The sequence below is a fragment of the Amblyomma mixtum genome, chromosome 8, assembly GCF_055824585.1.
Source record: "Amblyomma mixtum isolate Tamu chromosome 8, ASM5582458v1, whole genome shotgun sequence".
NCBI classification, from domain to species: Eukaryota; Metazoa; Arthropoda; class Arachnida; order Ixodida; family Ixodidae; genus Amblyomma; species Amblyomma mixtum.
In genome coordinates this window covers 24234386-24259381 of record NC_143019.1, presented here as the reverse complement: position 1 = coordinate 24259381, position 24996 = coordinate 24234386, and the positions used below count along the sequence as shown (strand labels likewise).

Here is a 24996-nt window from a genome sequence, read left to right as displayed (position 1 = left end):
GTCAAGTGAGCATGATGCGGAGGTAATGATTTTCTTCAATCCCTTTATAATTTGGTCATTAAAGGGCTAAGCTGTATCAGGTGCAACTAAAAAACTAGTGTGACACAATAGCCCCAAAGGTGCTATAAAGACAATGGTAGGTAATTAAAACATGACACAATAGTAACTTTATAGAGGTACCATAAATGCCTTTACATCACAGGTTCTTCTGCCACAGGCAAGATAGCGTTGCAGCATTTTTCTGTTTTCTTCTTTGCGAAGTCTGGTATGTTGCTTTCAAATATTAATTACTGTCACACAAAATTGCTCACCTAAAGAAAAAGCGGTGCACTTAAGAATAAGTGAAAAAAGAAATGCCCTTTATTACGGATCTTGTAGCAAAGTTTGTGTGTCATTAATCCTGCACTGATACCAACAAAAACGCTTCACATATTTCACTTTCCAACTCCACGTCTTCTTTGTGCCACAATGTCTGCTGAGGCCCCCTGGTGGTAGAAGCCGCGATTCTATAACACTGTTGTCAACAGCACGAATGTTGATGTGCGCAGATGCTCACAGTCCTTTCTCATAGTAGCATGCTTGACACCTCTGGAGGCATTCTTCAATGAATGTTCAACACAGCGTTATTCATCTTGCACAGTTCCACTGTTGTTCACAGCTGTTACTGCACCATTCACAGTCTGTGGCAGCACTTTGCAACTGGTTTAGAGAAAACAAGTGCAGCAATTCGGCACGAAACTATTAAAACTTGTACAAGCTTCAGAACAGGAGGAAACCTCAAACTAGTTCAGCATGATAAACTGAGGTTTAACCAAAGTGATGTAGTCTGTTCTATGAGAGCTAGAAGGGTAATGCAAAAGCTTTACTTTTTGAACTGGCATCAAGAGCGTTCTTTTATTTGCGGAGATGAACTTCTAAAAGCTTCAGAACAGATCGAAACCTTACACTAGTTCAGCATGATAAACTGACGTTTAGCCAAACTGATGTATCCTGCTCTACGAGAACTAGAAGAGTAAGGCAAGAGCTTTACTTTTTGGACTGGCATCAAGAGCGTTCTTTTATTTGTGGAGGTGCGCGCTTTCCCTGTACCAAACCGACTTGACTAACAATAGAGGAGCCTGTGGATTCCTATCTCTAGTAGTACTCTACTATTCTGAAACATTTGAACATGCTGAGTACTGACACTAGCTGTGCGCATTTATAGCTTACGAACGCTACCACTCATTAAGACATGAGAGTTCTCACATGTGCACATTTTCTTTTGCAAGTAAAGGCACTTCAACTGGTCTTCCACTGGTTCTTCTCATCCACTAGTTCACAAGGAGTGGATAGCAGGGTCGTTCAGCTGTCTTGTCTTGCTTCAACTGATGGCTTGAAAGCGAGCCACTCTTTGTTCACGAACTACACCATAGGTGCGCTTTGCTGCAGTAGGTTCCAATAGGTGCGTAGCCTCTGCAGCCATCGCTGCCAGTGTGCCTGGCAAACTGTGGGTCCCAGATGGTGGACTTGGCATGGGCTGCCATCCTCGTAAGCAATCACAATCATGGCTTCTCGGACCTGAACCCATGAAGAACGAGAAAAGGACAAATAGGGTTCGCCATTAGTGACGTGGTAAGGCAGTCAGAATTTAAATGTCAATTGTATTAAATTATGCCAACAAGGCACTCTTCAGCACATTAAAGTCTCCTGGAATTTTCCTGTGGAACATAACTGCAGTACTGACATATTTAATCAAAATTAAATGAATCTGCGCAGATATTATATAAGGAGCTGAGAAAGTTGGACAGCTAGAAAAAGACAAAAAAATGGGTTCCTTGTAGGTGATGCAGCAAGTCTGCTAGAATTTAAACAAAGATTTGACCTATTTATGCCAACAGACAACTGTTCAGCACTTTACATGTAGCTTGTACTTTTCCATGTAACATATAAATGCAGTATTGGCATACCTCGTTCAGTTTAATCAAAGCTGAATAAATGATATACAAACAGCAAATAAGGTTACTCAACTTCATAGAAACCACTGTGCAAGTCAGGGTGAGCACGAAAAGACAAAGGAAAGCACCCATACATAATGTCAAGTGCACCTCTACAGTTTACAGTGTGGCAAAATTCTCCCAGGCAATAAGCCAGGCATTTCTGGTCTCTTATTTCGACCTGCTGCAACTACGGGTAGCACAGCAATTGGAGAAACTTCGTTTCAATCTTTGTGCCAAATGGCTGCCAGTGAGGTAATAAACCTTTACATTCATGTTTCAACAGAAATTTTGGAATGGTCAGATCCAAACCTAATAAAGAGCCTCATCACCTGAATTTTGTAGCTTTCATCATAGTTGAGTGCCCCCATGTAGGCTGCCACTTGCAATGGGCTGTCGTAGGTGTCTGAAAGCCGTGGCTTTGGCTTCTTGGATGTCTTCCAGTCTATCAGCACAAGTTCATTTCTGCAATGCCAATAGCCAGGCAGCATGTTAACGGAAGCTGTTTATGCAAAACTACTTTTGTCCAAAATTATGCAAAGCTCTAGATGTACTGATTGACTGCTCTATTGCCTCACCATTGTGTTTGCTAACCAACAAACACATATACGCGAGAGAATAAGGCTGACAGAGTATGCCAGGAGAATATGGGCCAGCATGCCTAAGCTCCTACGCGACTCTGTCATGCTCTTAACCCTCTCAGACGTTATCTACATAAACGTGCATATACTGTAGATGCAGCTTTTTCCAAGCAGTGATTTCTTTGTTTCAGAAGAATATGGCACTTTTCATATTGCAGCTAGATTGCTCTTTCGTGTAGCTAACTAATGCTGCAGATAACATTTCTCAAGACAGTAAGCTTGGCAGTGCATGTTTTGACATCTCATAACATCACTTTATCTTGGTTTCTTGCATCATGGGCCTCTTGAAAAAAAAAGAAAAAAGGGGTGATTGTGTGATCCCTGAACTACTTATTTAACAAATCCTAGCGATTTGCCATGCATTATGCCTCCTTTTGCATTATCACTTCAGACATCTAGTAGGAGAGCGACAAGCTCTCATCCTCACGTCTCCAAAGCTGAAAATTCCCAAGGGTGCTAAAAAATTTCACGACAAAGATTATAAGCAAAGCCCTTAAACAAAATTAGCACTTGGCGTGTCATGCTACAGAGCTAATTGAAACAGCTAACTGAAAATGGCCATGGACTGCAACAGTCGAAGAAATCTTTTCTAAAAAGAAACGGCTACTGGTTTCTGAAAGGCTTAAAGGGACACTGAGGAGAGCTCTATTAATATTTTTTTTATAGCAAAATCCGATAGTTCGGCATTTCATGGCTTTGTTGCCACTTGGCCGGCAGCGAAAGATGCATTTATTTCTAAGAAATTTGGATTCGAAGTTGAAAAAGTTTTTCCCGCCGCTCTGATTCAAACTTGGGATTCTCCTATGATGACACAGGACTAAGTGACGTGAAACATGATGTGAACACAACGTAACGCAGACTCCGTGATTTCTGGCTGCCAGCAGTGCGGCCCAGCAGCAGCCGAAAAGAAAGCTACCGCCGGCCGCACGTTGAAGGCATCTGTCGGCTATTGCGGCCGTCGCTTCGTTTACGTTTGCACCGGCGTTTTGCCAGCGTTACAATGGATCTCGTTCTCGAAGTCGTCAACGAAGTTCTTGCAAATAGACACCTTTAGCATACCGTGTACCTTGTTTACCGTTAGCGGAATACCGGGAGCCCGCATACCGCTGTGATCAGGCGCTGATTGGTCCCGGTGCTGCAGGAGCGCGCGTAGCTTTCGGGTACGTGGCGCCATCTGGCGACGTCAAGGAGATTTGCGCATGCATTTGCAGCGCCTCAGTGATTCATGACTTCTCGTGTCCTAGTGTTGCTAGAACTATTGGTTCTAGCAACACTGCTTTCTCCTATGACGTCATGAAGCTTGTACTTGCGAGTTTGGCCTGTGGCGGCGATACCTGTATTTTGGTTCTTGCTCTTTTCTACGTTACAAGAGCTTTGTTGTCAGTACGAATGGCGTTTTTGTAATCAGGAGCTGGTAATGTGTCGATGCAAGTCAACTTCAATTTCTCCTCAGTGCCCCTTTAATGGAAGTACACTGTAATTGCAACAAGTACGAAACTCTTGACTAGGCCCGCATGCAGTACTACATGGGGTGATGGTGGAAAGCGCACCGGAAAAATGCGACACAGTCGACGATGCCACGATACTGCAAGTGTGGATGGCAGACTGTGCTTTCCAGGTGAGCCACCTTGCTGATATCGGGCCAGAAAAGCTCAAGGCTGCGCCAATGGCCCTCATTTTCAGGCTGCACCACAATTTTGTCCTTTGGCGTCCCATTCAACATATCGTGGATGTTAGCGTGCAGGGATTTGCCCTGGCGGAGGATTACTGCAATGAGAAAGAAAAAAAATGTTGAAAGGCATTCACATAATGCGATGACCTTTAGCATCAACTGTTAATAGGGTCAGATGTGTAGTCATGGTGATGTGTAGAGATTCAGTGGGCCATAAGAACTCTGTGTGTTTTGTTTGGTTTATTAGGGTTTAACGTCCCAAAGGGACTCAGGCTATGAGGGTCACCGTGGCAACGGGCTCTGGGAATTTCCACCACCTGGGGTTCTTTAAGGCGCACTGACATCGCACAGTACATGGGCCTCTAGAATTTCGCCTCCAAAGGAATTCAACCGCCGTGGCTGGGATCGAACCCGCGTCTTTCGGTTCAGCAGCCGAGTGCCATAACCACTGAGCCACTGTGGCGGCTAGAACTCGGTATGTAATGACGCCATTACTAGGACAATGGCCATGAGGTCTTGCTCGGTTCGAGGTCCTGGGATCCCAGTTCTTTGTCTTTATTAGAACAAACATCCCAGAAACGATGAATAAAAATTACAGACGGTAAATGCAATTAATGTGGCACTGTATGCGTTAGTATTAGTGCTCCCTAGGACGAAGCAGCTGCTGATGGGTTCCGACTGTGCGAGCGGGTGGCGTGATCCAGTCTGTTAATGCCTGTGTGAGATGCCGTACCCCCCTCCTCTCATGATACAATTCAGCTATAGCTGTGTGACATGCAGCAATCCACTCTCCTCCAGCCCCTGCCTCCCACACTCTATTCATCTTCCCTCTCACTCCACAAAGTGGAGAGGGGGTTTCCTCAGCCGCGATCCAGGCGAAACACAAAAAGTGTCCCACTGCTGTGCGATGTCAATGCACATTAAAGTTCCCCAGCTGGTCCAAATTATTCCTCTTCCAGAGCCCTCCACTACTGCACCTCTTTAATCTTTCACTGCCACTTACCCTTCCCTCACGGCACGGTTGAGGTGTCCACCGAGATGTGAGGCAGTTACCGAGCCTAATTAATTTCCTCACAACCAATTAATTTTTTCTCCACTTTGCCACCCGCAGCCTCCCACCCTTTCTTTCGTCTTCCCTCTCCCTACCCCAGGATTTCCCTATCTCTACTTTGCCACCTGCCAACCGAGGCTTCAGACAGAGAGACGGACCGATAGATTTTCCTAACATGAAGGTTATAATGCTAACGCATTAATACAAGCACGTGCAGTCACTGCCAAACTCCCTCTACGGCAAAGGTGACACATTATGTCGATATCACTTCTTAGCGGAGAGGAACGAATAGTTTTTGTTTTCTGTGGAAATCAGCTGTTTTTCACCGACCATAAAGTGGCTTATATAATGCGTCAGAGTGCGCGCAAACTGCAGAACTCAATGTATGGAACCGGGAGAGCAGCTCTACGGCGTCGCGCGCTACAGTTAATGTACAACGCTTGTAGTTAAACGGAAAAGTAGGATAATAGGAAAGACGGACGATATTTGTTGCGTGCTCTTACACTCTTGGTAGTTCTTGAAACCTTCCTCGCCCATTTCGGCGATCATCGTCTTTCTCCATTTCTCGAGCCGGAGCTTAGATTGTTCGTCCACTGTATTCTTAAGTATGTTTGTCACGCTGGGATACCGCACAGCCGGTTGGGAGCTCTGAGCCGCGTCCTGCGTTGTAGCTTCCGCCTCTTCCGCGCCGAACACATCGAGATCGTCGTCCGGCACGCCATCTCGGAGGAAGTTGAGCAGGGGAAAGTTGAGGGTCGTCTCGAGATCGAAGCTTTTCGTCGGAACGCGGACGTCGACCCTGTGTTCACTGTCTTCGCTCGACGCGGCCAATCGCACTGCCTCTTCTTCCGACACGGTCGTCGTCAGCGCGTCGAGCAGATCGGCTTCCAGCTGCGATCGGTAAACGCGTTCGCCAGCCCTGACAATCCTAGCAGTCTCAGGGTCTTCACAAGCCAACCTCGGTGCTTTCGCGCGCCGGGGAGCACGTTCGTCCAGGTAGCTGAGCTGCAGACCTTTGTCGAGTTTCGTTCCCTTCGAGGACTTGAGTACGGGCCCGAACAGGGAAAGGTTTTCGAAGTTGAATTTCTTAACCGCTTTCGCGGCGCTCGCTCCTTTCTTGACCAGTCGCGAGACGTCATCGTTATCTGAAGCAGTGGACGAGGTCTTCGTCGCTTTTGTCGACTTGGCGCGATTGAATGCGGTTGAACACAGTGCGGTGTGCCGCGCGAAATTTTTGCAAGCGACAAAGTTCGCGGCTATGGAAGCCGCCATCATGAACTGACATGTCTGGCTCGGTGGATTGCGTTGGATTGAAACATCTTTCACAAACCAGCCACACAATTATAGTTACGTACTACTCAATTTAAATAAATTTGGCTTGTGTCAAAAAGTTACTCCTCAAAAACTTGCAATTATTATTTTTATTTACTTACTGAGCAGGGATTTAGGCGCATTTACTTGCGCAGATCGCTTGCCTGTATTGTTTTGTTCTGGTTTTCCTCGCCGTTTGTGTAGTGGCCCTTTTCCGAGCGACGTGAATCAGATTCGCTCGGTAGGGAAAGGCCAGGGCGAAGTTTCCGGAATCCGCCAGCGTCACTCCTAAAGCCTTTTAAACTCACAGGTGAGTGCATATAAGTCATTTTAATTATTATCACGCCGACGGCGTATTCGGAATGCATGCCGCGTCCTGCTGAAACGTGACACAAGTCCCGTTAAGTCCCAGTGCGGAGCCGATGTCAAGTCTTGTTTACCCCGGCGCTTCATTACGTAGCTCGATTTAGACGGGAGGTTTTTGACCGGTGTTGGGAACGAAAATACAGCGTCGAGCTGCTTCGGAGTCCGGAATTCATTTCCCGTGTGTGGCGCGGCGAGCTTTGTCGCGTCGTAGCCTGGTGCGCCTGACTGTTAGTAGCTCGGAGAACATCGCATGTTCACTGACAGAATCGTGTGATTGGCCCGCATATTCCGCTTGTCCTTGTGCTTTTGAGCCGAGCCTTGTTATCTTTTTTTTTTTATTGACGACGCTTTTATAGCTTCTAATTATAGCTAAGCCCCCTTCTGAACTACCGGTCGTCGTACCGCTGCCAGGGCTTCCTTGATTGCGTGATTGTAGCTTGAGTCGTTGAGTCTGGCAGCCTCTCGAAAGTCTTCCGTTTAGAGCAGTGCCGATTCTTTCGGAAAGATTGCCAAATTTCGGTGGTGGGACGAGCGGAAAGATCCTGTTCGTAGTGGCAGCTGTCTTGAAGCGTGACTTTTTGACGTGCCGCTTCTTGTCGTTTGAAAAAACTGCCATATAAGGCACCGCCGACGCGGCCACACCTACGTAATTGGTCGGCGTCTCGGAACGGCGCGTCACGTTTTGCGTTGCGCGAGATTTTGGGGTCCAAGTAGAGCACGACTCCGAAAGTTTGCGTCGTAAGTATGCGCTTACTTTATTGCACGGGCGTGGACGTTGCTTGGAATAACATTGAAATAACGCTGAAAGGAGGTGTTTTTAACGATCTGTTTTGTCTGACTTCACATTCGTTACCACTGCGGCCAGCCTAATTGGCTCGCAAGGTCAATTAGGCACCGCGGTTGTTCTTAAAACTCTGCGGGCATGCCTACATGGCACAGAAAGTAGCTGAGAAGAGTGAGGGGTCAAGAAAAAGTTCCACTACTTGCCAAGTGAATGTAGCTGACTGAATGACTAAACTGGCCCACTCCTACTTGGTAGCGATCGGTTTCTGTTAGTTCCAAATTCTACCTTGTCTCAAGTGAGAGTGGTCTAATCGTCCAGTTTGCATAATGTTCACCAGTAGAGCATTTTTGCCTGATCTACTGATTTCTTTGGTTTGTGTCAGTAACATCACTTATTGACCTAGTTGAGTGTAGGTAACTTCCCCCAGCTGTAAAGTGAAGGTTGGCTGACTTTCCAGTGCTTGACCGTATGATTCTTGTTTTATGAATTATAATTTCTTGAAAACTGTAAATAGTAGTTACCTGGCCCAGGTGATACAAAATCCTCGGGTAACTGATAAAACAAATTGCACACACTTGAGTGCAGTATTGCTTGTCACTTGTGTATGGCAGTTTGTTGTGGCAGTGTAATTCAGATATGTGGTGGTACAATGTGGTACCTTAAAAGCCATCACTTCAATACATCGGTGAAGTACTACTGTCAGCGTAGGCTACCTTTACCTTGATACATGCAAAACAGCTTAATCAAACTGGTTGGGACGCTCAAGCTCCATCTTAAGGGTATAATGCTATAGCGTTAATGGGTAAATGGCCATATATTCAGAATTGTTCATTCTCTACTTTACATTAATAGATCCTTGAGAGGCCTCATACCCCTCCTGACGCATGGTGCAGTGGTTAAGCGATGCCATGTCTCGTGACCAATCATTAATTTAACTGTGACCTGCCCCAGTGCGCAGGTTGTGATGGCGTGACAGGGTCACGTGACCTTAGTGGCAGGTGGCCCACCTGCTTCTCTGGAGATTTTTCGCTCATGCCACCGACGCTGGGTTTTTCACTGAATGGGACACTTAACACTGTTGCCTTAAAATATGTACCTGGTACAAGGAAAAGCGCATCCAACTTATTTACTTTGAATGACATCATTTGGGATGATGACGAACTTTATACTGCAAGGGCAGCTTTGGCCAATGAGCTTCATACATAGCACAAGGAATTTTCGTCTACTTGAAGCATATCTCCCCAATTAAGCATCAATGGTACCTGGCGGCATTGGGGATCAAACCCTGCACCTCCCACATGGAAGGTGGGTTGCTCAAAGAATTCAGGCCACCGTTGTGGTGATGACATCATTAGTGCTTGTCTACCTTAACATTCTCTGTTGGCCTTTCAGCAGAGGCTTTAAAGAGTTCTGCTTGTTTGTTTTCATGGATTTCTGGTAAGCTACAAAGTAAACTGGGCAAAATGGGTTATGCAATGAGGACAGAAAATGCGTCCTTTGGAGAAGGAACAAGATGGCAGGTTCTGCAGTGAGAACCTGTGGAAACTGGCCCTGCCTCCCATATCCCCCCCCCCCTCCCCCCTTTTCCTTCTGGCACCTCCAAGAGTTAGGGATGCTGATTTTAAGGTTGCATTTTTTATCCGGCCACGATGGCCATGTTTCGATGAAGGTGAAATACAAAAACACCAATGTGAGTAAAAGAACCCTAGGTCGTCTGTATTAATTCGGATCCCTCTGTTACGGCGTCCATCGTAACGCATGTGCTGCTTCAAGATGTCAAATCCCCCAGTTTGTGGTTGTATAAACCTGCCCCTGAAGTGGACATCTAATAAATTTAATAGTCAGATTTGTACACGGCACTTCATTGTTCTCAAAATCAGTCCCGTGATGTTGGCATGGATTAGCGTTGCACTTGAAAGGGTGCAAGTAGGGCTTGACATTCGTGCATTGTTTGGCACTCCATTCATGCCTGCTTCCAATCCTTCACTCTCATTTGCTTTTTTTTTGCTTTGAAGCGCCATATGCGCATCCTGTTACAGTTGGCGCGAAATTCAGTATCCATTGTATGGCTGGAGCGCGTTTCATGGAGGTGTATAGGCCCAGCAGTGGTGAAAAGTTGGCATCTAGTTGCCAATAGAAATAAAAAGGGGTTCCCCTGTGGTGCTTTTCTTTTTTTTGTGCATTGTATCGTGGTGCGTTTAATTGCTATAAAGTGCCTACCAAAGTTAATTTCAGGGGGGATGTGGGGATCAGATCGCAAAAATCGGGAAAAAAGTCTATTTTTGAAAAGTACACTTTTTAGCATTTCCAACACTGTTTCTATGTTGTACTGAAATATTTCACCCAAAAATAAACTTCAAATGCTCCAAATAAATATATTTGTCGGCATCTACACATAGACAGTGTGTGCTAGCTTAGAACTTTCAGGCATGTTTTCTCGATAGTTCGTTTTTAATACCTTGTTCGTGGAAAGTGTACCACAGCAATGGATGCATGGATTTTTACCGAGTTTGTTTTGTTGTGATCACTGAAATGTGGTCTGCATCAAGACAGTCTCAGATTTACCATTTAGGTTCACATGTTTTTATTACACGGTAATTAGAACACGATACATTCTAAACATAACATAAGGTGCATATTGTGTCCTTTATAAAAAAAAAAAGCAGAGAAATTTTAAAAAAATTAAGAGAGTCTTGATTCACAGCACACTTCTTAGTAAATATTAAAAGCGTTTACAGACCTGTAGCTTGTTCTTTTGTCATGCTAGGCTTTCCACAAGCAAGCAACATGGGGACAATATATAAACAGTGATAAAAGGGAAACTGCTAAAGTTGTCATTGTGAAGCTTTATATCTGATTGTTTGATGCTGTTTTAAACAGTCAACCAAATTTCATCACTCTGAGTCGAAAAATAGAAAAGTTTCCTTCGATCCCCTCATCCCCCTTAAGACTGGTGTGTACGAAACCGTGCTGTGGTTTGGTCGATATTTTGCTGGTCACATGGCTCGCAAAAGAATGTCTTGGAGGACAGCTTGATGGGCCAGTTGGTAGCTCATACTGCACGTGGGAGCACAGTGTAGAAATGTCACACGAAGTGATGTGTTGTTTCATGTGTCATATCTCTGCTCTATGCCTGTGCGTTTTGTGCGCTGAGATCGGAACAGGCATTTTTGTTTTCTCTTCTCCTTAGGCAGTGCAGATACACACATTGTCCACAATGTGCGAGCGGGGCGATGCGGCTCCGGCCTTTGTCAAGCTGGTGATCATGACCGAAGGGAGCCCGCTCTTCTCGGAACGCAAGTTTCCCGTCACCAACACAATCCGAGAGATCAAACAGAAATTAGAACTTATCACTGGTGAGTCTGGTTGGTCACCTCTCTGTGTATATATATACCATGTGGTAAAGATAGTTGGGTCATCATGGCTAGTCCGCCCTTCATGCATCAATGTCAGTAATTTCGGGATGATCGTTATCTAGGGAGTCTGAAGACAGAATTCCGTAAAAAGCTTCTCACTATGAAAGTTCACTGAGCTTGTTGTAGAAAAAGGCGTTCAGTTGCCTTGCTTGCACAGATATTAAACACACAGATTAAATAAATGCTGTACATAGTACTGGTATGACATCCTTTCAAGCAAGTCTTGAGCAATATTTTAATCAGAGCTAACCTGTTTTTTTTTTTTTTTACGTGCCATATTTTAGTATTGACAGATGTTTGGATGTGATATGCACCGCTTGTAAAAGTTAGTGCTTTTTGAACACTATTTTAGCACCTCAGATTTAGATACGTCAGGTTCAGCCCAGTACAAAGGTTTGTGGCTGATTGAATGTTTTTGGTATTGTCATTTTTCTCATAATTAACAGTGCTCAGTTTCACGTTTGTTGTGTTCCCTAGAGCATAGAGCATATCATTGTGCCTAATGATATTGTGATGCCTTGTGATGTTCTTGCTCTACTACTTCTCTTATCAGTGTGTCATGCTAGCTTGTGTTCATCACACTGCGTTTTCCCTTTAGTACTTTTTTAATACCGATTCGATTGCGAATAGTACCTCTTTGCTACCGAATTGAATACAAATTGTATATCTATACGAATGTTTGGTACTTAAAACAAATAGTCACTTGGCACCACTAAGTACTAGCAGTGGCTATAACTTGTGGAGTTGGAATATAGCTGTCAAAAGATGCAACACTGATATCCGCTGTGGGGTATGGAACATGAAATCAGTGTGTTAACTCTATGACCGTCATGTCATATGTATGAGGATATTACCATTTGCTACTGGTGATGACGGTGAATAAATTAGTGCCACATCTCCAGAGATGATAGGAGCAAGAGCTATGTGTGAGGAATGGATTCTGAGATTGGGCATCAAGGCAGGGTTTGCTAGGTCTGCCTGACCCTTGCCACATTGTCGTCCAATCTTAGAAGCCATGTAGGAACATTGTGAATGTCACCACATGAATGGATGATGTCATGGCACTGAACCCTCCTTCCTAAGCAGAATGGTCATGGTAGCATGCTACACGGTGTCAGGAATAGGCACTGTTTTTGAAACCTTAGTAGAAAGAAAACTACATTGACCCTTCTTCGAACTTCATGCCAATTTTTCGAAAACTTCGAAAACCTGAGACTGCATTCAATTTGTTTTTGAGTAATTTTGAAGATCCGCTACATGATTTGTTCAACGAATTGAATATACTACTATTAGATTCGCTGTTTGAATGTTTCTAATATTTACACATTCCTACATTCAGTGGCCTGCCAAACAGTTGGTCATATCTTCACAGCCAGTCTCCGTGCTTTTTGACAGGTGCCTCTGCCAACTCGATGCGGCTGGAGTTGCGCGACTCGGAGGGGGCGTCTGTCATCAAGCCTCTGACCGACAACGATGACGCTCGCATCGACGCTTACCCCATCTGTGACGGTCTAGTGCTGCACGTTTCCGACCCGCAACTCAACACTGAGGAGTTTAAAGACCTCTCAAGAGTACAAAAGGTGCGTGCCATGCATGTTGTAGGTACCGCACTCATCTTGAAAATGTTTTGAACCAGTCATTTCGTTGTTCTGCGCGCGAAGGTCTACAGTCGGGCTCATTGAGACCCTTTTGTGATAACACCCAGTGCTCACATTGTGGCTTCTATAAATGTTGTAGGCGGCACTGAGTGGGAAGATTGTGGGCAATCATTTGTGTTCAGTTTTCAGTGGAGTTCTTCACTCCTAGGTGGCGCCAGAAGTTATTTCTGGTGTTGCAAGATTGAAAAGATTTAAAGCCTTCCACCTGGATATTTCAGGTGAAACATCCTGTTGTGTTCTGTTTTGCTTAATGCTGTAATAGGCTGAGTCTTGCTAAAGAGTTATTCGGGTGATATCTACCCACTGTGCTCCTTTTCTGTGCCTAGGCCATTCTGAATTATGTACTGTGAACACTGTGAGGAATTAGGAAGAGTGCAGGCAGCGGCCCGACTATGCAGGGAGGGGGCTGTCCCCTTTCATGTGCCACTCGCAGCATTGTCACGCTAACAGTGTCATGGGAATCTTCCGACGCCATTGGCTGGAAGGGAGTCCTTTGATGTGGAAAAGCCGCTTCGTTCTTCAGTTGCATCCAACTATAGTGAGTTGGTATGGGTAAGGTAACTACAGTGGAACCTCGATTATACGACGTTCAGGGGACTGCGCGAAACCGTCGTATAATCCGGGTGTCGTATAATCGAAAATCAACCGTGATATTTTTTAAAGTCTGAACTTCATCGTCATCTTTTTTTTTTTTTTCAGAACACAAATGCAGTACATTTTTGCCAGCAGAGGGCTAGTCTCAACAAACAAGATAAGATGGCCGTTGAGGCTGCCGTGAGCAGCGGGGCAGCGGCTCCCGCGGTTTTCTTGATAGGTGGAAAGATTAAGACGCACCGGTTATCGACTGGCTAAAGTGTGCTTACCGTATTTACTCGATTCTAAGCACCCCCTTTTTTTTCACGATCGCGATGCCCCCCCCCCCCTCCTTAGAATTGCTTAGAATCGTGAAAATACGGTACATCCCGGCCTGCGTTTGCTGACGACCTTTTTTGACGGATGGTACGAGCCAGACGTCGTATGAAGCGGGGACCTTCTAAAATTTGCGTCGTATAACCGAGGTTTTTAATGCATTGTCTCTATGGGGGTTTTGCCGGGACCGCACAAATTCGTCGTAAAATGCGGGTCGTCGCATGACCGGGGGACGTATAATCGAGGTTCCACTGTATATGTTCTACTGGAGATTAACTTACCGTCATAACACAAAAAACGATGCTTGTTCCTGTGGGACTTTCTTTACTCCACTAGTTCAGATCGTGATCTGTTGCGGAGTTGGGGTTAAAGGGTCAGTCTACTGAATTTTATCGACCATATTTTCTTTGCGGCAACCGATAGCTCTTTACTCAAATTACCGTTTAGCCAGCTGCGGTGCCAAGGAGTGCGGTAGAACATTTTAAAATAGAATTTATTAATGTGGGAACACATCTGTATGAGATGGTAGTCTCATCTGGCAACCACCTGGATTTCCGCCGCGCGGCGACAAACATGGCGGCGCCCGTCGAAGCCGGACCTCTCGCTTCGGACTGAATTCTCGTTGTTGCTGCCTTTTTCAGTGCGTTCACTGGCCATAAATGGGGCGGCTGTCTTTCGCTTCGTCTCATCTCGCCTATAAGAAAACACATAAGAGATAAATTTGCTTTATTTTAATAATTAGAGTGTCGATTCTGCCGCTCCTAGGCTTAAGTGGAGAGTCGGTTTGTTTACTGCAGTGGTTCCCGTCCTGACGACCAGATGGCGCCACTATAGGCTGAGTTCATTTTCGCGTCTCTGCTAGCATACGCTGAACTAAAAGTGGGAATGTGCCTGCGTTTTGCGTACGTGTAACTATAAATATTCATGTGATTCACAGAAAAAGCGAGCGGTACGCCTTCTACAGTTTACTAGAACAAAACGTGCGTTTCTCTGACATTGGGGCATACAAATAGTACGTAGTATATTCACTTATGCTTCTACAAAAAAAAGACTACCACTTTCTTGAACAAAATGAACGTTTGGGGTCGCCACCATGCTTTTTTACGCGACTTTTAACGCCGAAATAAAATATAAATTCCTGCCTAAACCGGGCGCAGACCCCTCGTTATTGATGTTATAGGGTGCCAACTACCAGAATATGCCATTATTTATACACTCATCTCGGTGAGTAGACTGACCCTTTAAACTCAGTGGAGCCGTTCAGCCAGACGAACGTGTCGGTATTTTGTTTCATGTAGTTAGATACCGTGTCAGTGTTCGCTGAAATGAAATCTGACTGCTCAGCAGCCATCTATGGGGTGAATGATGTTACCTGATTTTCCTTATATTTCTCCTGTTCTTTTTGCACTTTTTTCCCACCAGGTGGAGCTGTCTGAAGAGGCGTACAACCGGCGCAATGACACGGCGCGGGCGTTCCTGCAGAAGCATGGGCTGGGCCGCTTCAACGAAGACGCGCAGGAGAGGGCACGCAAGCTGGAAGAAGAGAAAGCGCGCAAACAAAAGGAAATTCTCAAGGTGATTGCACGCTGATGCTTTCTTTGCAAAAAAAAATGAAATATCAGATGGTTCAGCGTGGCTAAGCGCAGAATATCATGCAGTAGCACTAGTTAGAAGCTTTCTACCTAATACCCCTGTCACACGGGCACTTTCGATGCTCATTGAACTCGATCTGCATCGATATTTTCGAGCACGCTCGAAACATCCGGTGCCACACGGGCATTTTCAATGCTCATTGAGAAGTTTCCCTCATGTGTGTTAGGTGGCGCCAAACGTTCATCCAACAGCCATAACAAGGTGATGTCCGGCAACACTGTGCAGTCGGGGGCAGCGGCAGCCAAATCCGTAGCCAGACGTGCGACGCACCTCTGTGCCTCTACTTTTGTGCGATAGAACCCGAGGGTCCGCAACGCCTCCGCGATTTCTGCGTAGACTACGGCGTTTCTCTTCTGGTGCCGCAAATTATCTACGCGGCCTAGCCAGCAGTCGATGAGAGCGGCTGTCTCGCGCTCGCTCCACAGTTTGCGCGTCGACGAGTAGGAGGACGCCATCTTTGTTGTTTAGACTGACGGCGAAGCTTGGAGCGTGGTGCCGAGATTATATATAGATATGTTTGCGTATAAGCAGGCATAGTGCCTGAGAATGTTCTGTCTTGCATTTTAATCAATTACAACAGCAACAGTTGTAGTTTTGTTTTGTTAACTAGTCTTTATTTTTATAGCTTCGTGAGAGCGAGAGTGCTTTCGATTGTGCTTGGAACCTCAAGCACGCTTGAGGGGCCGGCATCGAGTCAAGCAGGATCGAGCTCGATTGCGCTTGAAAGTGGCCGTGTGACAACCTTCGATCTGCATTGAGTTCGATGAGCATTGACTCAATGAGGATCGAAAGTGCCCGTGTGACAGGGGTATAAAAGCCTATACCTGGAAGGCATTTACCATGAAGCCCTTCACCCTAAAGACATTTACCATAAGGCTTTTACCCTCAAAGCCTTTGACGTAAAGGTGTTTGACGTAAATGCGTTTACCACGAAGGCCTTTGACTTAAAAGGCCTTCGCCCAGGTGTATGTATGTATGTATGTATGTATGTATGTATGCTCAAAATCGGAAAATGTGCCTATTAGTGTTACTGCACTAAACAAATGTGCTTGTTAGTCGATGCCTCATTTATTTGAATTTTCAGATAAATCGAACTGCCATGGGCCTGCCTGAATGTGTGGAGTGACTTGTTTGAAATGACTTGCAAATTTGTGCATGAATTGGTATTGGTGCTGGTAAATCGAACTGTATGCCATTATAATAGGTGTGAATGAAAAGCAAAACAAAGGTGAAGCTGTGAGAATGCATCATATCATCTGTCTTTTGTATCCATTGTCTTCTTTTTGCTTCATTCAAATCCAAGTATGCCATCCACTGTAATCAGTTTCGATAATTTTTCGTTAGTTCAAATTTGACTTTATTTCGAGTTTTTTAGAGTCCCCATGATGTTCAGTTTAAGTGGCTCTATTCTATGAGGCTGGCAGTTAGATGAAGGCTCACTCGTAAAAGCACAGATGACATTTTAAGCATGAAATACTTAGAGGTGGTGTCCATTTGCCATGCGGGGCCAATTCAACGAAACGGAGGTGAACTGTGGCATGAAACTAGCAAGCAATTTGGCAGCTGGATAGCAAGGAAGGGGGGGGGATACTAGCCGTTCTTGGAAGGCCCCGTAAAGTTGATGTGAAGTCACCGCCAGAGTCTCTAGAGGAACAACCATGGCATGCATTGCTACTGTCTGTGTGGATCTCTGGTTTTCTCAATACCCGTGGCATTGGTACATCACAGTTGACGACCGATTTTTCGGACTCTCTAGGGAAAATCTCTAGGAAAATCGGGCAGTCCGGAAAATCAAATTTCACCGAAAAAATCACGAACTTATTACCAATATGCCGGAGGAAGGAGCCAGTTGTATTGCACACATTGTAAAGCTCTTCATGACTATATTTCTCCGTGCAACATGTGCACGGACGGCGGGCGGCGACCGCTTTCTCGACCTCAGCCTGGCTGTGCTGCCCTCGGCATGTCGCCAATGAACACACGGGTTGAGACAAAGTCTAAACGGGAAAGCGAACACGCCGCTGTGGGAACTGCGCTGCACCCACATTACGATGGGCCTGGAACGAGAACGCGAAGATGGCGAAACGATAAGAACCGAGAAACGGCCGAAGCAAGCGCTCCGTCGGTGTTGGCCTTTTTAGCCTTTAGGCCTAGTGACTAGAGCCAAAATTGGCATCATGTACGGCAATATGCACTCTGCGGTGGCTTGCGTATAATGAGGCGTCTTGCCTGTCATCGAAACACCAGTTGTTTACTGGTTGCGCTGCATTTTGCCGCGGGTACACTGACCTTGGTCTGAAATGCACCACCGTTTCCTCCTGTGCTCGCCATCGCCGTGAGGCCGTACGCCTCCCACGCACTTTGCTGCTACCTCTTTTCGTATTCGGGACGAAAGACTTGGCACAGATTAGTTCCGTGAACTCAGACTACGGTTGTGGGGTTTAAATGGGGAGATAAACACGTATTCCCCGTTTAAGCGCGGCTGACACAGTTCAAAGCCGCGCGGACCCCACCCCGTGGTCGCGTACGCTACTGAGCGCACGCCGACCACAGCGGGCCTTGCTCTGCGGGAACAAAGGAACGACACAATGGCTGACACAAACAAGGCATTTATTGCTATAGCAACAATAACGCCAGCTAGCAACAAAATACACTGAGGAATCTAGGATGTCCGACTCACCAGCACGGCTACGAGCGAACGTCCGCCCACGGTAGGGCAAAGGGATCAACTCCGAGGTCGAGCGGAACGGGCTCGGCGGGAGTAAGTTCCGTCCGAGAGGCGCCCGTCGACGAAGAGCGAAGCTGCGAGCGAAACGTCTGTTCGCTTCCCGATGCCGAGCAGAAGAGAGCTAGCCTTCCCCCGCGCGCGAGCGGCCAAACACGCCATCCGTGGCGCTGCTGTCGCTGCGACGCGAGCGCCCTCCCCTGTTAGCTAGAGTAACCAAACTAAAGGGAGTGCTTTTCGGGGGCAGCTAACAACAGTGGGGTGCAGTGCGGGAAAGTGAACGCAGGGGACGAAGGCGTCCCCACACGGTTCAAGTTCGTGCGGCGGAAGACATTCAAGAACAGTACGAATTCGAAACCACGTGGGGGTAATGTGCCGACTCGCGCAGGATTTCAGCATTGCAAGTTAAGAGGCTCCCTTTAAGCTTAAATTTCATTTCGTTTGATCAAGTTTTTGATCTCTCCTGCAATTTGAATTAATGAGGTTCCACTGTACACATTATATATGGCGGCTTGGGTATTGGTGGCTAGTGCAAACGAGGTCCGAAAAATCGAGTGGTCAGTTGCGGTGCGTCCGAAATTTCAGGCGCTCTTATGCATTGGCACTATGGGCCGTGTCGCAGTGCCGCGAAAAAGTCCGAATAGTCAAGCATGTCCGAAAAATCAGGTGTCCGAATTTTCGGTCGTCGACTGTAGTGATGTCTTCATCCAGCGTTGGCTGTCACACACGGCTTCAAGCCATTCATTACCTTCAATTTGAACACACCAAGTTGTCCTTCCTGAAGAAGCTGTAGCACTACTCTCAACTGTAAGATGATTGGAATAACTGCTTGCGATCCCAGCAGAATGCAGTGTTCATGCACTCATTGGCCACTTTGCCAGTGTGTCGTGTTCGTGAGTTAACCTTGAATGTCCCACTGGCTTGGAATGCTCTTAGTGAAAAATGCTTTCCGAGGGCATTAAAAAAATGGCTGTTGTCTAGAATATCGTTGGCAGTGAAGCATTGTGCTGGCCGCTCTCGGCGTTCCTCCCCAGTTGGTATCGACATCAAACGGCTCGAGCTTGCCGAGCCCAGGCATTGCTGGAAATGGGCATGCAGCCCAGAAGCAGCTTGAACAACCGAAGCAACTGGCTGTAGTGGCAGTTGCAGGGAGCAGCTGTCATGTTGAGACCCTGAGCGGTGCTGCAGGTGCAATGCACCGGCCAGCACACACGGTGAACGACTACTTTATTCCTCCTCTGTTTGATTTGGTTTTTTGGGGTTTTAACGTCCCAAAGCGACTCAGGCTGTGAGGGGCGCCGTAGTGAAGGGCTCCGGAAATTTCGACCACCTGGGGTTCTTTAACGTGCACTGACATCGCACAGTACACGGGCCCCTAGAATTTCGCCTCCGTCGAAATTCAGCCGCCGTGGCCGGGCCGAACCCGCGGCTTTCGGGTCAGCAGCCGAGTGCCATAACCGCTGAGCCACTGCGGCGGGCTATTCCTCCTTTGTGTGCTCTCCATGCCTTACAAAGCCAAAGGATAGGCCAGTGGTGCCATCTGTGGGGAGTCATGAAAACAGAGGTCACGAAAAAAGGGCACATGATGCGGCTAGCTACTGGCGTTAGGAAATTGAAGGGAAGGAGCTGCTCTTTCAGATGAAACTGAGATGGCCACTGCGATAGCACGCGTTAGGGCTTAAAGGTGCACTAAAGAGGAATCTGAACTGGTCTTTTTACCGGGGAACTCGATCTATACGTTCCGAGCATCCTTAGAAACTTCAAAGTATTGTCCTGTGCAGCCGATTTCCCTAATCTAAATCGGATTTAAACGTCCCGGCTCCCACCTTTTTTTGAACTCGCCACTGACGGTAGGAGTCAACAATGCGTGGAATGCCTTTCAGGCAGTCGCGGCTTCACTTTCGCTTTTATTTTGTTTTTTTAGGTTTCCGTGAGTAAATAGGTCTAGTCAGGGACTACACAGCTGCAAATTAGGCCCATGGAAATAAAAATACGCGTGGACTCTATGCTTTCGCCGATCGCTACGTATCACTCCGCCGATGGCAGAGCAGCAAGCTGACACGGGACTGGCTGAAAGGCACTCCACGCGTTGGTTGAGTCGTCCTACTGTCAGCGGTGACTTCAAAAAAAAAAAGGCGGGGGCCGGGATGTTTAATGCTGAAGGGAAATCAGCCATACAGGACAATAATTCGAAGTTCCTAAGGGTGCTTGGAACATGTAGATAGATTTCTCGCAGTGAAAATAAGAGTTCAGATTCCTCTTTATTGTACCTTTAAACATTAATCCACGCAGCTGAATATGTGCAAAACAAAATGCATATTAACTGTGGGTTTTTAACCTGTGTACTGTTTTCAAGATCTTTTCGTTTGCAATTTTTCTTGGTCCTAAACGTAGTCATGTTATTACTGCAAGTGGAGTAAGAATTTGTCAAAGCTCGAACCACTTTGACCCGATTGCGCCTGGCTGTACCACTGATGCTTGTTTTCAAACCCCTTTCTCAGGTCATCCACGTGGGGAACCGCTGCGAAGTGGTGGGCATCCCGGGTCAGCCGAGGCGGCGTGGCACCGTTGCCTACATCGGCGAGGTCGACTTCAAGCCGGGCGTCTGGGTGGGCGTCAAATACGACCTCCCGATGGGCAAGAACGACGGCAGTGTCGCTGGCAAACGGTACTTCGAGTGCCTTCCCAAGTACGGCGGCTTCGTGCGCCCCATCGACCTCACCATTGGAAACTTCCCGCCTGAGGGCGACTGCACGGACGGTGGCGACGACGTGGATCCCGACGAAGAACTGTAGTGGCGGTGCCTGCTGTAGCCGTGCACGATGACGCTTCACTCGTTGTAGTTGGTTTTACAAAGTTGTTTTGTAACTTTTTTTTTTTCTCGACGAGGTTTCCATTTTGCTCACAAGCACGCGCTTTGCCAGGATCGCGGAGAGGTTAGCGGAACTTGCTGCAGTGAGCAAAAACACACTGGGTTGCATAAAGATCTGTGCCGAACATATGCGTGCTGGCTGCCTGGGAAAAAAAAGCGGAGGCTTGGCCAGTGGACGCACTATCATTGCTGGTGGGGCTGGCTTCTCTAGATTGGCTTTCTTTTTCTCTGTGTTGAAGCACCTCTGACCCATGCAGTTTTTAAACTTCGATCATCCTCTAGTTTAGAGCTCGGTCGCAAAGCCTTCTTGTCTGCGATGTTGTTAACTTCCTGGCTACTGGCTTGAGGAACAGAGAACGAGGAGAGCTTCATGAAGTGAAGCGCTTGGAATGAAATAGCTTATCGCCTCTCAAAGTTGCCTAACTCTTCGATGGGAAAACTTTTTGACGAATTGGTGACTAGTGTCGAAGCTATGCAGATTATTTTTTCATGACTCTTTTCAAAGGAGCTGCATAGTCTTTTTTTTTTTTTTTTTGCTGCACAAGACGCGCTTAATGGATTTGTATGTGCGCAAAAAAAGATGTTGCGGAGGGCTGGATTGTTGACAAAGATCATAGTGACATTGGGTAAGGTAGTCTGCCTTGTCGTCAACGAGTGCATCGTCATTTTCATACAGTTTTGTCTCGTAGGTACCGGCTGTAGCTAGACACACAGACAAGTGTTAAAATGCACAATTTCAGCAGATCTCGTGGCAGAACCTTTTTTTTTTTTAATTCTTAAACGATCCGTCTATGTCTAAGAGATTGTTCACCAGCTCTGCCCAGTGTCAACATGATGAATTCCTTGTTAGTTATGGAGCTGTGAAATGCACATGTGGAATCGTACGTACAAATCCAAAGCCTTTTGACACAGTATTCCAAACACCTGTTGGCACAGACCTTGTTATGGCCTGGTGTGATTGCAAATGCAGGAAGGAGACATCATGAACTGTGATTACCACTGCACCCGCACTTGTTAAGTTGCCTTTATCTTTTTTTTTAGCACATGTGGATTTTTATTACCGAGCTGTTTTCTTTTTTTGTCAAATTAAGGGCATGACTTTGAGTGTGGAAATTTCCCTCCACTTATTGTTGCCTGTACCTCTGAAGAGGTGGCTGGCTTCTTCACTGCAAGGCAGATTTACAAGGATCTGATTTCGCAATTCATAGATTTAGGTAAAAAGCAGTTGGATCTAGCAACTCATTGGTGGTCAGTGACTGTTTGCGAGAGAGCTGCTTTATTAGTTGCGGGCAGGAAAAAGAAAACAAATGTAGCATGAAGACGCGGTTACAGATCAGTGTCCCACACTGAAAATAACTCTGCTGGCGGGGTTTAGGGTTGGAACGAGAAGTAGTATATACAGTTGCTTGCATTGGATTTATTTTTTTTTCCGAAGTCATTGTTTCTAAGTTATTTCAACATTCCCTCGACAAGTGTCTTTTTCAGCCGGTTGGATAAAAACAATTTGGCTGGAGAGCACAAGGTTGACTGTACCGTCCGGAGTTCACTGTACCTTTGGGCGAGCATTGAAGGAAAAAAAAGTGAATAAAAATTTGCTAAGGAACACAGTGGCTGTCTTGGGTGCGTTTTTGCTTTTATTGTAATAGATGCAGAGTCAAAGAACATTCCTGCCTTCCACCCTTTCCACAAATACAAAAAATACTAAATAAAATAAAAACATCTTTTGATCACTGGTAAGACACTACTATTCACCATGCTCACCGGTTCCTTATGTAACGGTTCAAAAAGTTGCGCATAGCTTGTAACTGTTGTGTTGGGCTTTAAATGCGAATTTAAATATATCTGCAGTGCTGTTTCAGCTGAATGTAATGTCCAGTGCTTTTACAAAGCTAAAACTAACTACGTAACTTCCTCAGTGACATGAACTCGACTGACTGACTAGTTGATGAATTATTTGAAGCTCGACCATACCTACACATTTTCTGCATGGAGCACTTTGGTGTGCTAAAGCTGTGAAACTTTTCTTGAACTAGCAACAAATTTTGCTGGAACACTCCGACTTAGACTGATGATGTACTTGCACAAAGGTACACCTGTAACTTCAGAAGTGAAACTATTAAGTTATGGCCGATAATTGATCAGCAAATGCCTGTCACATAGCGACCGCCCGTGCTGTCGCAGCACTCGATGCCCTCGACAAGTTCACAAGTGCCTTGTGCCTGAGAGGAGTAACCTGCCACGCTACAAATGCCTCCACAGTAACGTGCAACGCTAGCTCAGCTGCTGAAGCGATATCTCGCGTACGTATCGTCAAACAGCTTCTTGCAGTTAATGTTGGCGTGAAGCTTGGCGCACAGAAGGAATATCCCTGAGAGCTTCCGGTGCAGCGAGTAGGTCTCTTCGGGAGGCGGTGTCAGCCGGTGCTGGAGCATGACGGGCACCAGACTTTGGATGCGGCGCGTTGTGTCCTGTGTACCAAAGTCGAAATCACCGTCATTCGAGAAGGCCTCGCCCAGGATCATGACGGCGTCGACGTGTGCTTGCTGCATCACCTGCGAACATAGCCGTGACATTTGGTGAGCTTAAAGAGTTGTACTCCGGGACATTCCCTTTCACACAGACTTGGTCAAAATACGAATTGCAAACAACGCCATGCGTCGTTCTTGGTGCACCTGCGCAGTCTAGAAGTAATAACTACCGGATTTTTTGGTCAGCTTCGATTTGTCATGGCTGCAGCCTAGTGGTCACTTGTCCCGTTGTTTCACCTGTACAACATGCACTCTAAACGACACATTCCATTGTTTGTGCTTAAATGTAGCTTGGCTGCACATGACCTTCAGTGTGTGCCCCTAGGCTGGAACATTAAACTGGATATGTAGAAATGAAACTGGAAGCACGCACACTACCTGTCGAGCAGTACTAACTGAACACATTGATGCCAGCATAAAGAACAGTCTCCACCTAGTTCCCTTCAAATTGGTCAAACGGCTGACTTTCTGCAACGTTTCCACTTTGACACTACTGACAAGAGCACTGTTTGTATCACTACAGCGTACATCTCAAAAAAGAAGTGCACACAACTTTAAAGACTGACTGTGGACACTACACTAGAATAAGGGAATGTGCATGACGGTCTGCATTTGACGGGACCTGGGAAGGAAAATGGCTGCCACAGGCTTATGTTGCCTAGACAGTGAGTGTTAGCCTTCCAAAGCCTCGTTGCCAACCTTTCGAGCACAGATCGGTGCACAAGTTGCTGTTTGCACGAGCTGCGAAAATTGTTTAAAATTTTTTTCTGAACTGTGTCGCTAAAGTTTACTTATCCAAATATACAAGTATTTCAAGTTTAACACCTTTAATAACAGCATTCAAAATGCAAAGAGACGAGTATGAGTAACGCACTTATTTTCACTTATTTTGCTAGGTTTATTAGAGTGCGGCAGCCATATTGTGGCAATGCTGAGAGGTAGAGTGCAGTATCATCATATATATATATATATATATATATATTGTAACGTGGCGGCCAGCCGAAGAATGAGGTGTGGTGAACGATGAACAAGAGATGATTTAATGGCCGCTGGCCTAGCGCGAGTGCTCCGTCCCGGGCCACTGCCAGCTTCGTCTTCTTCGTAAATATATATATATTGTAATGACAAATAAGTTTCTGCGCGGCAGCAGGACCGCTCTCGGCGAGCGCATGCTTCCTGTTGGTGCTGCTGAAACCGCTGACTGTCGGTGAACGGTGAACATCATTCTGCACTTTGTGCCCGAAAAACCCATTGTAATATATATATATATATATATATATATATATATATATATAGTGCACAATGGGTTTGTCGGGCACAAAGTGCAGAATATATATATATATAATGTAGTCTGAAAATTTTTCCAGTGATTCTAACCTCTGCTAATTCATATGATAGAAATCCATGCACAGCAGATGAAAAAAAATGGCCTTCTCA

General features: G+C 46.1%; 3 protein-coding genes across 6 annotated transcripts in view; 1 reads left to right on the top strand and 2 right to left on the bottom strand.

The window, feature by feature from the left end:
* Positions 1-338: 338 nt before the first annotated feature.
* Positions 339-6627, bottom strand: LOC149331722 (uncharacterized). Its single transcript, XM_089556841.1, has 4 exons — positions 5841-6627; positions 4165-4381; positions 2306-2438; positions 339-1557 (listed from the first exon to the last, which is right to left on the bottom strand). The coding sequence occupies exons 1-4, from the start codon at positions 6610-6612 to the stop codon at positions 1402-1404; spliced, it is 1278 nt and encodes a 425-aa protein (XP_089412967.1). The 5' UTR covers positions 6613-6627; the 3' UTR covers positions 339-1401.
* A 196-nt stretch (positions 6628-6823) lies between these two features.
* Positions 6824-22638, top strand: LOC149331721 (tubulin-folding cofactor B-like). 4 transcript variants are annotated; one of them, XM_089556837.1, is made up of 6 exons: positions 6824-6958; positions 10989-11154; positions 12610-12794; positions 15204-15356; positions 19194-19373; positions 20661-22638. In XM_089556837.1, the coding sequence occupies exons 2-6, from the start codon at positions 11016-11018 to the stop codon at positions 20952-20954; spliced, it is 951 nt and encodes a 316-aa protein (XP_089412963.1). In that variant the 5' UTR covers positions 6824-6958; positions 10989-11015; the 3' UTR covers positions 20955-22638. The 4 variants fall into 4 exon arrangements, with proteins under 4 accessions (XP_089412963.1, XP_089412965.1, XP_089412966.1 ...); XM_089556839.1 differs by having other exon boundaries at positions 10963-11154; XM_089556838.1 differs by lacking the exon at positions 6824-6958 and adding an exon at positions 7328-7752.
* The window catches only part of Coq8 (ubiquinone biosynthesis protein COQ8, mitochondrial), a 16076-nt gene continuing 13513 nt past the window's right edge, over positions 22434-24996 (bottom strand). The window contains exon 12 of the mRNA XM_089556836.1: positions 22434-23583. Within this exon, the coding sequence (XP_089412962.1) occupies positions 23308-23583 (276 nt within the window). The 3' untranslated portion in view covers positions 22434-23307. The remainder of the gene's footprint in view (positions 23584-24996) is intronic.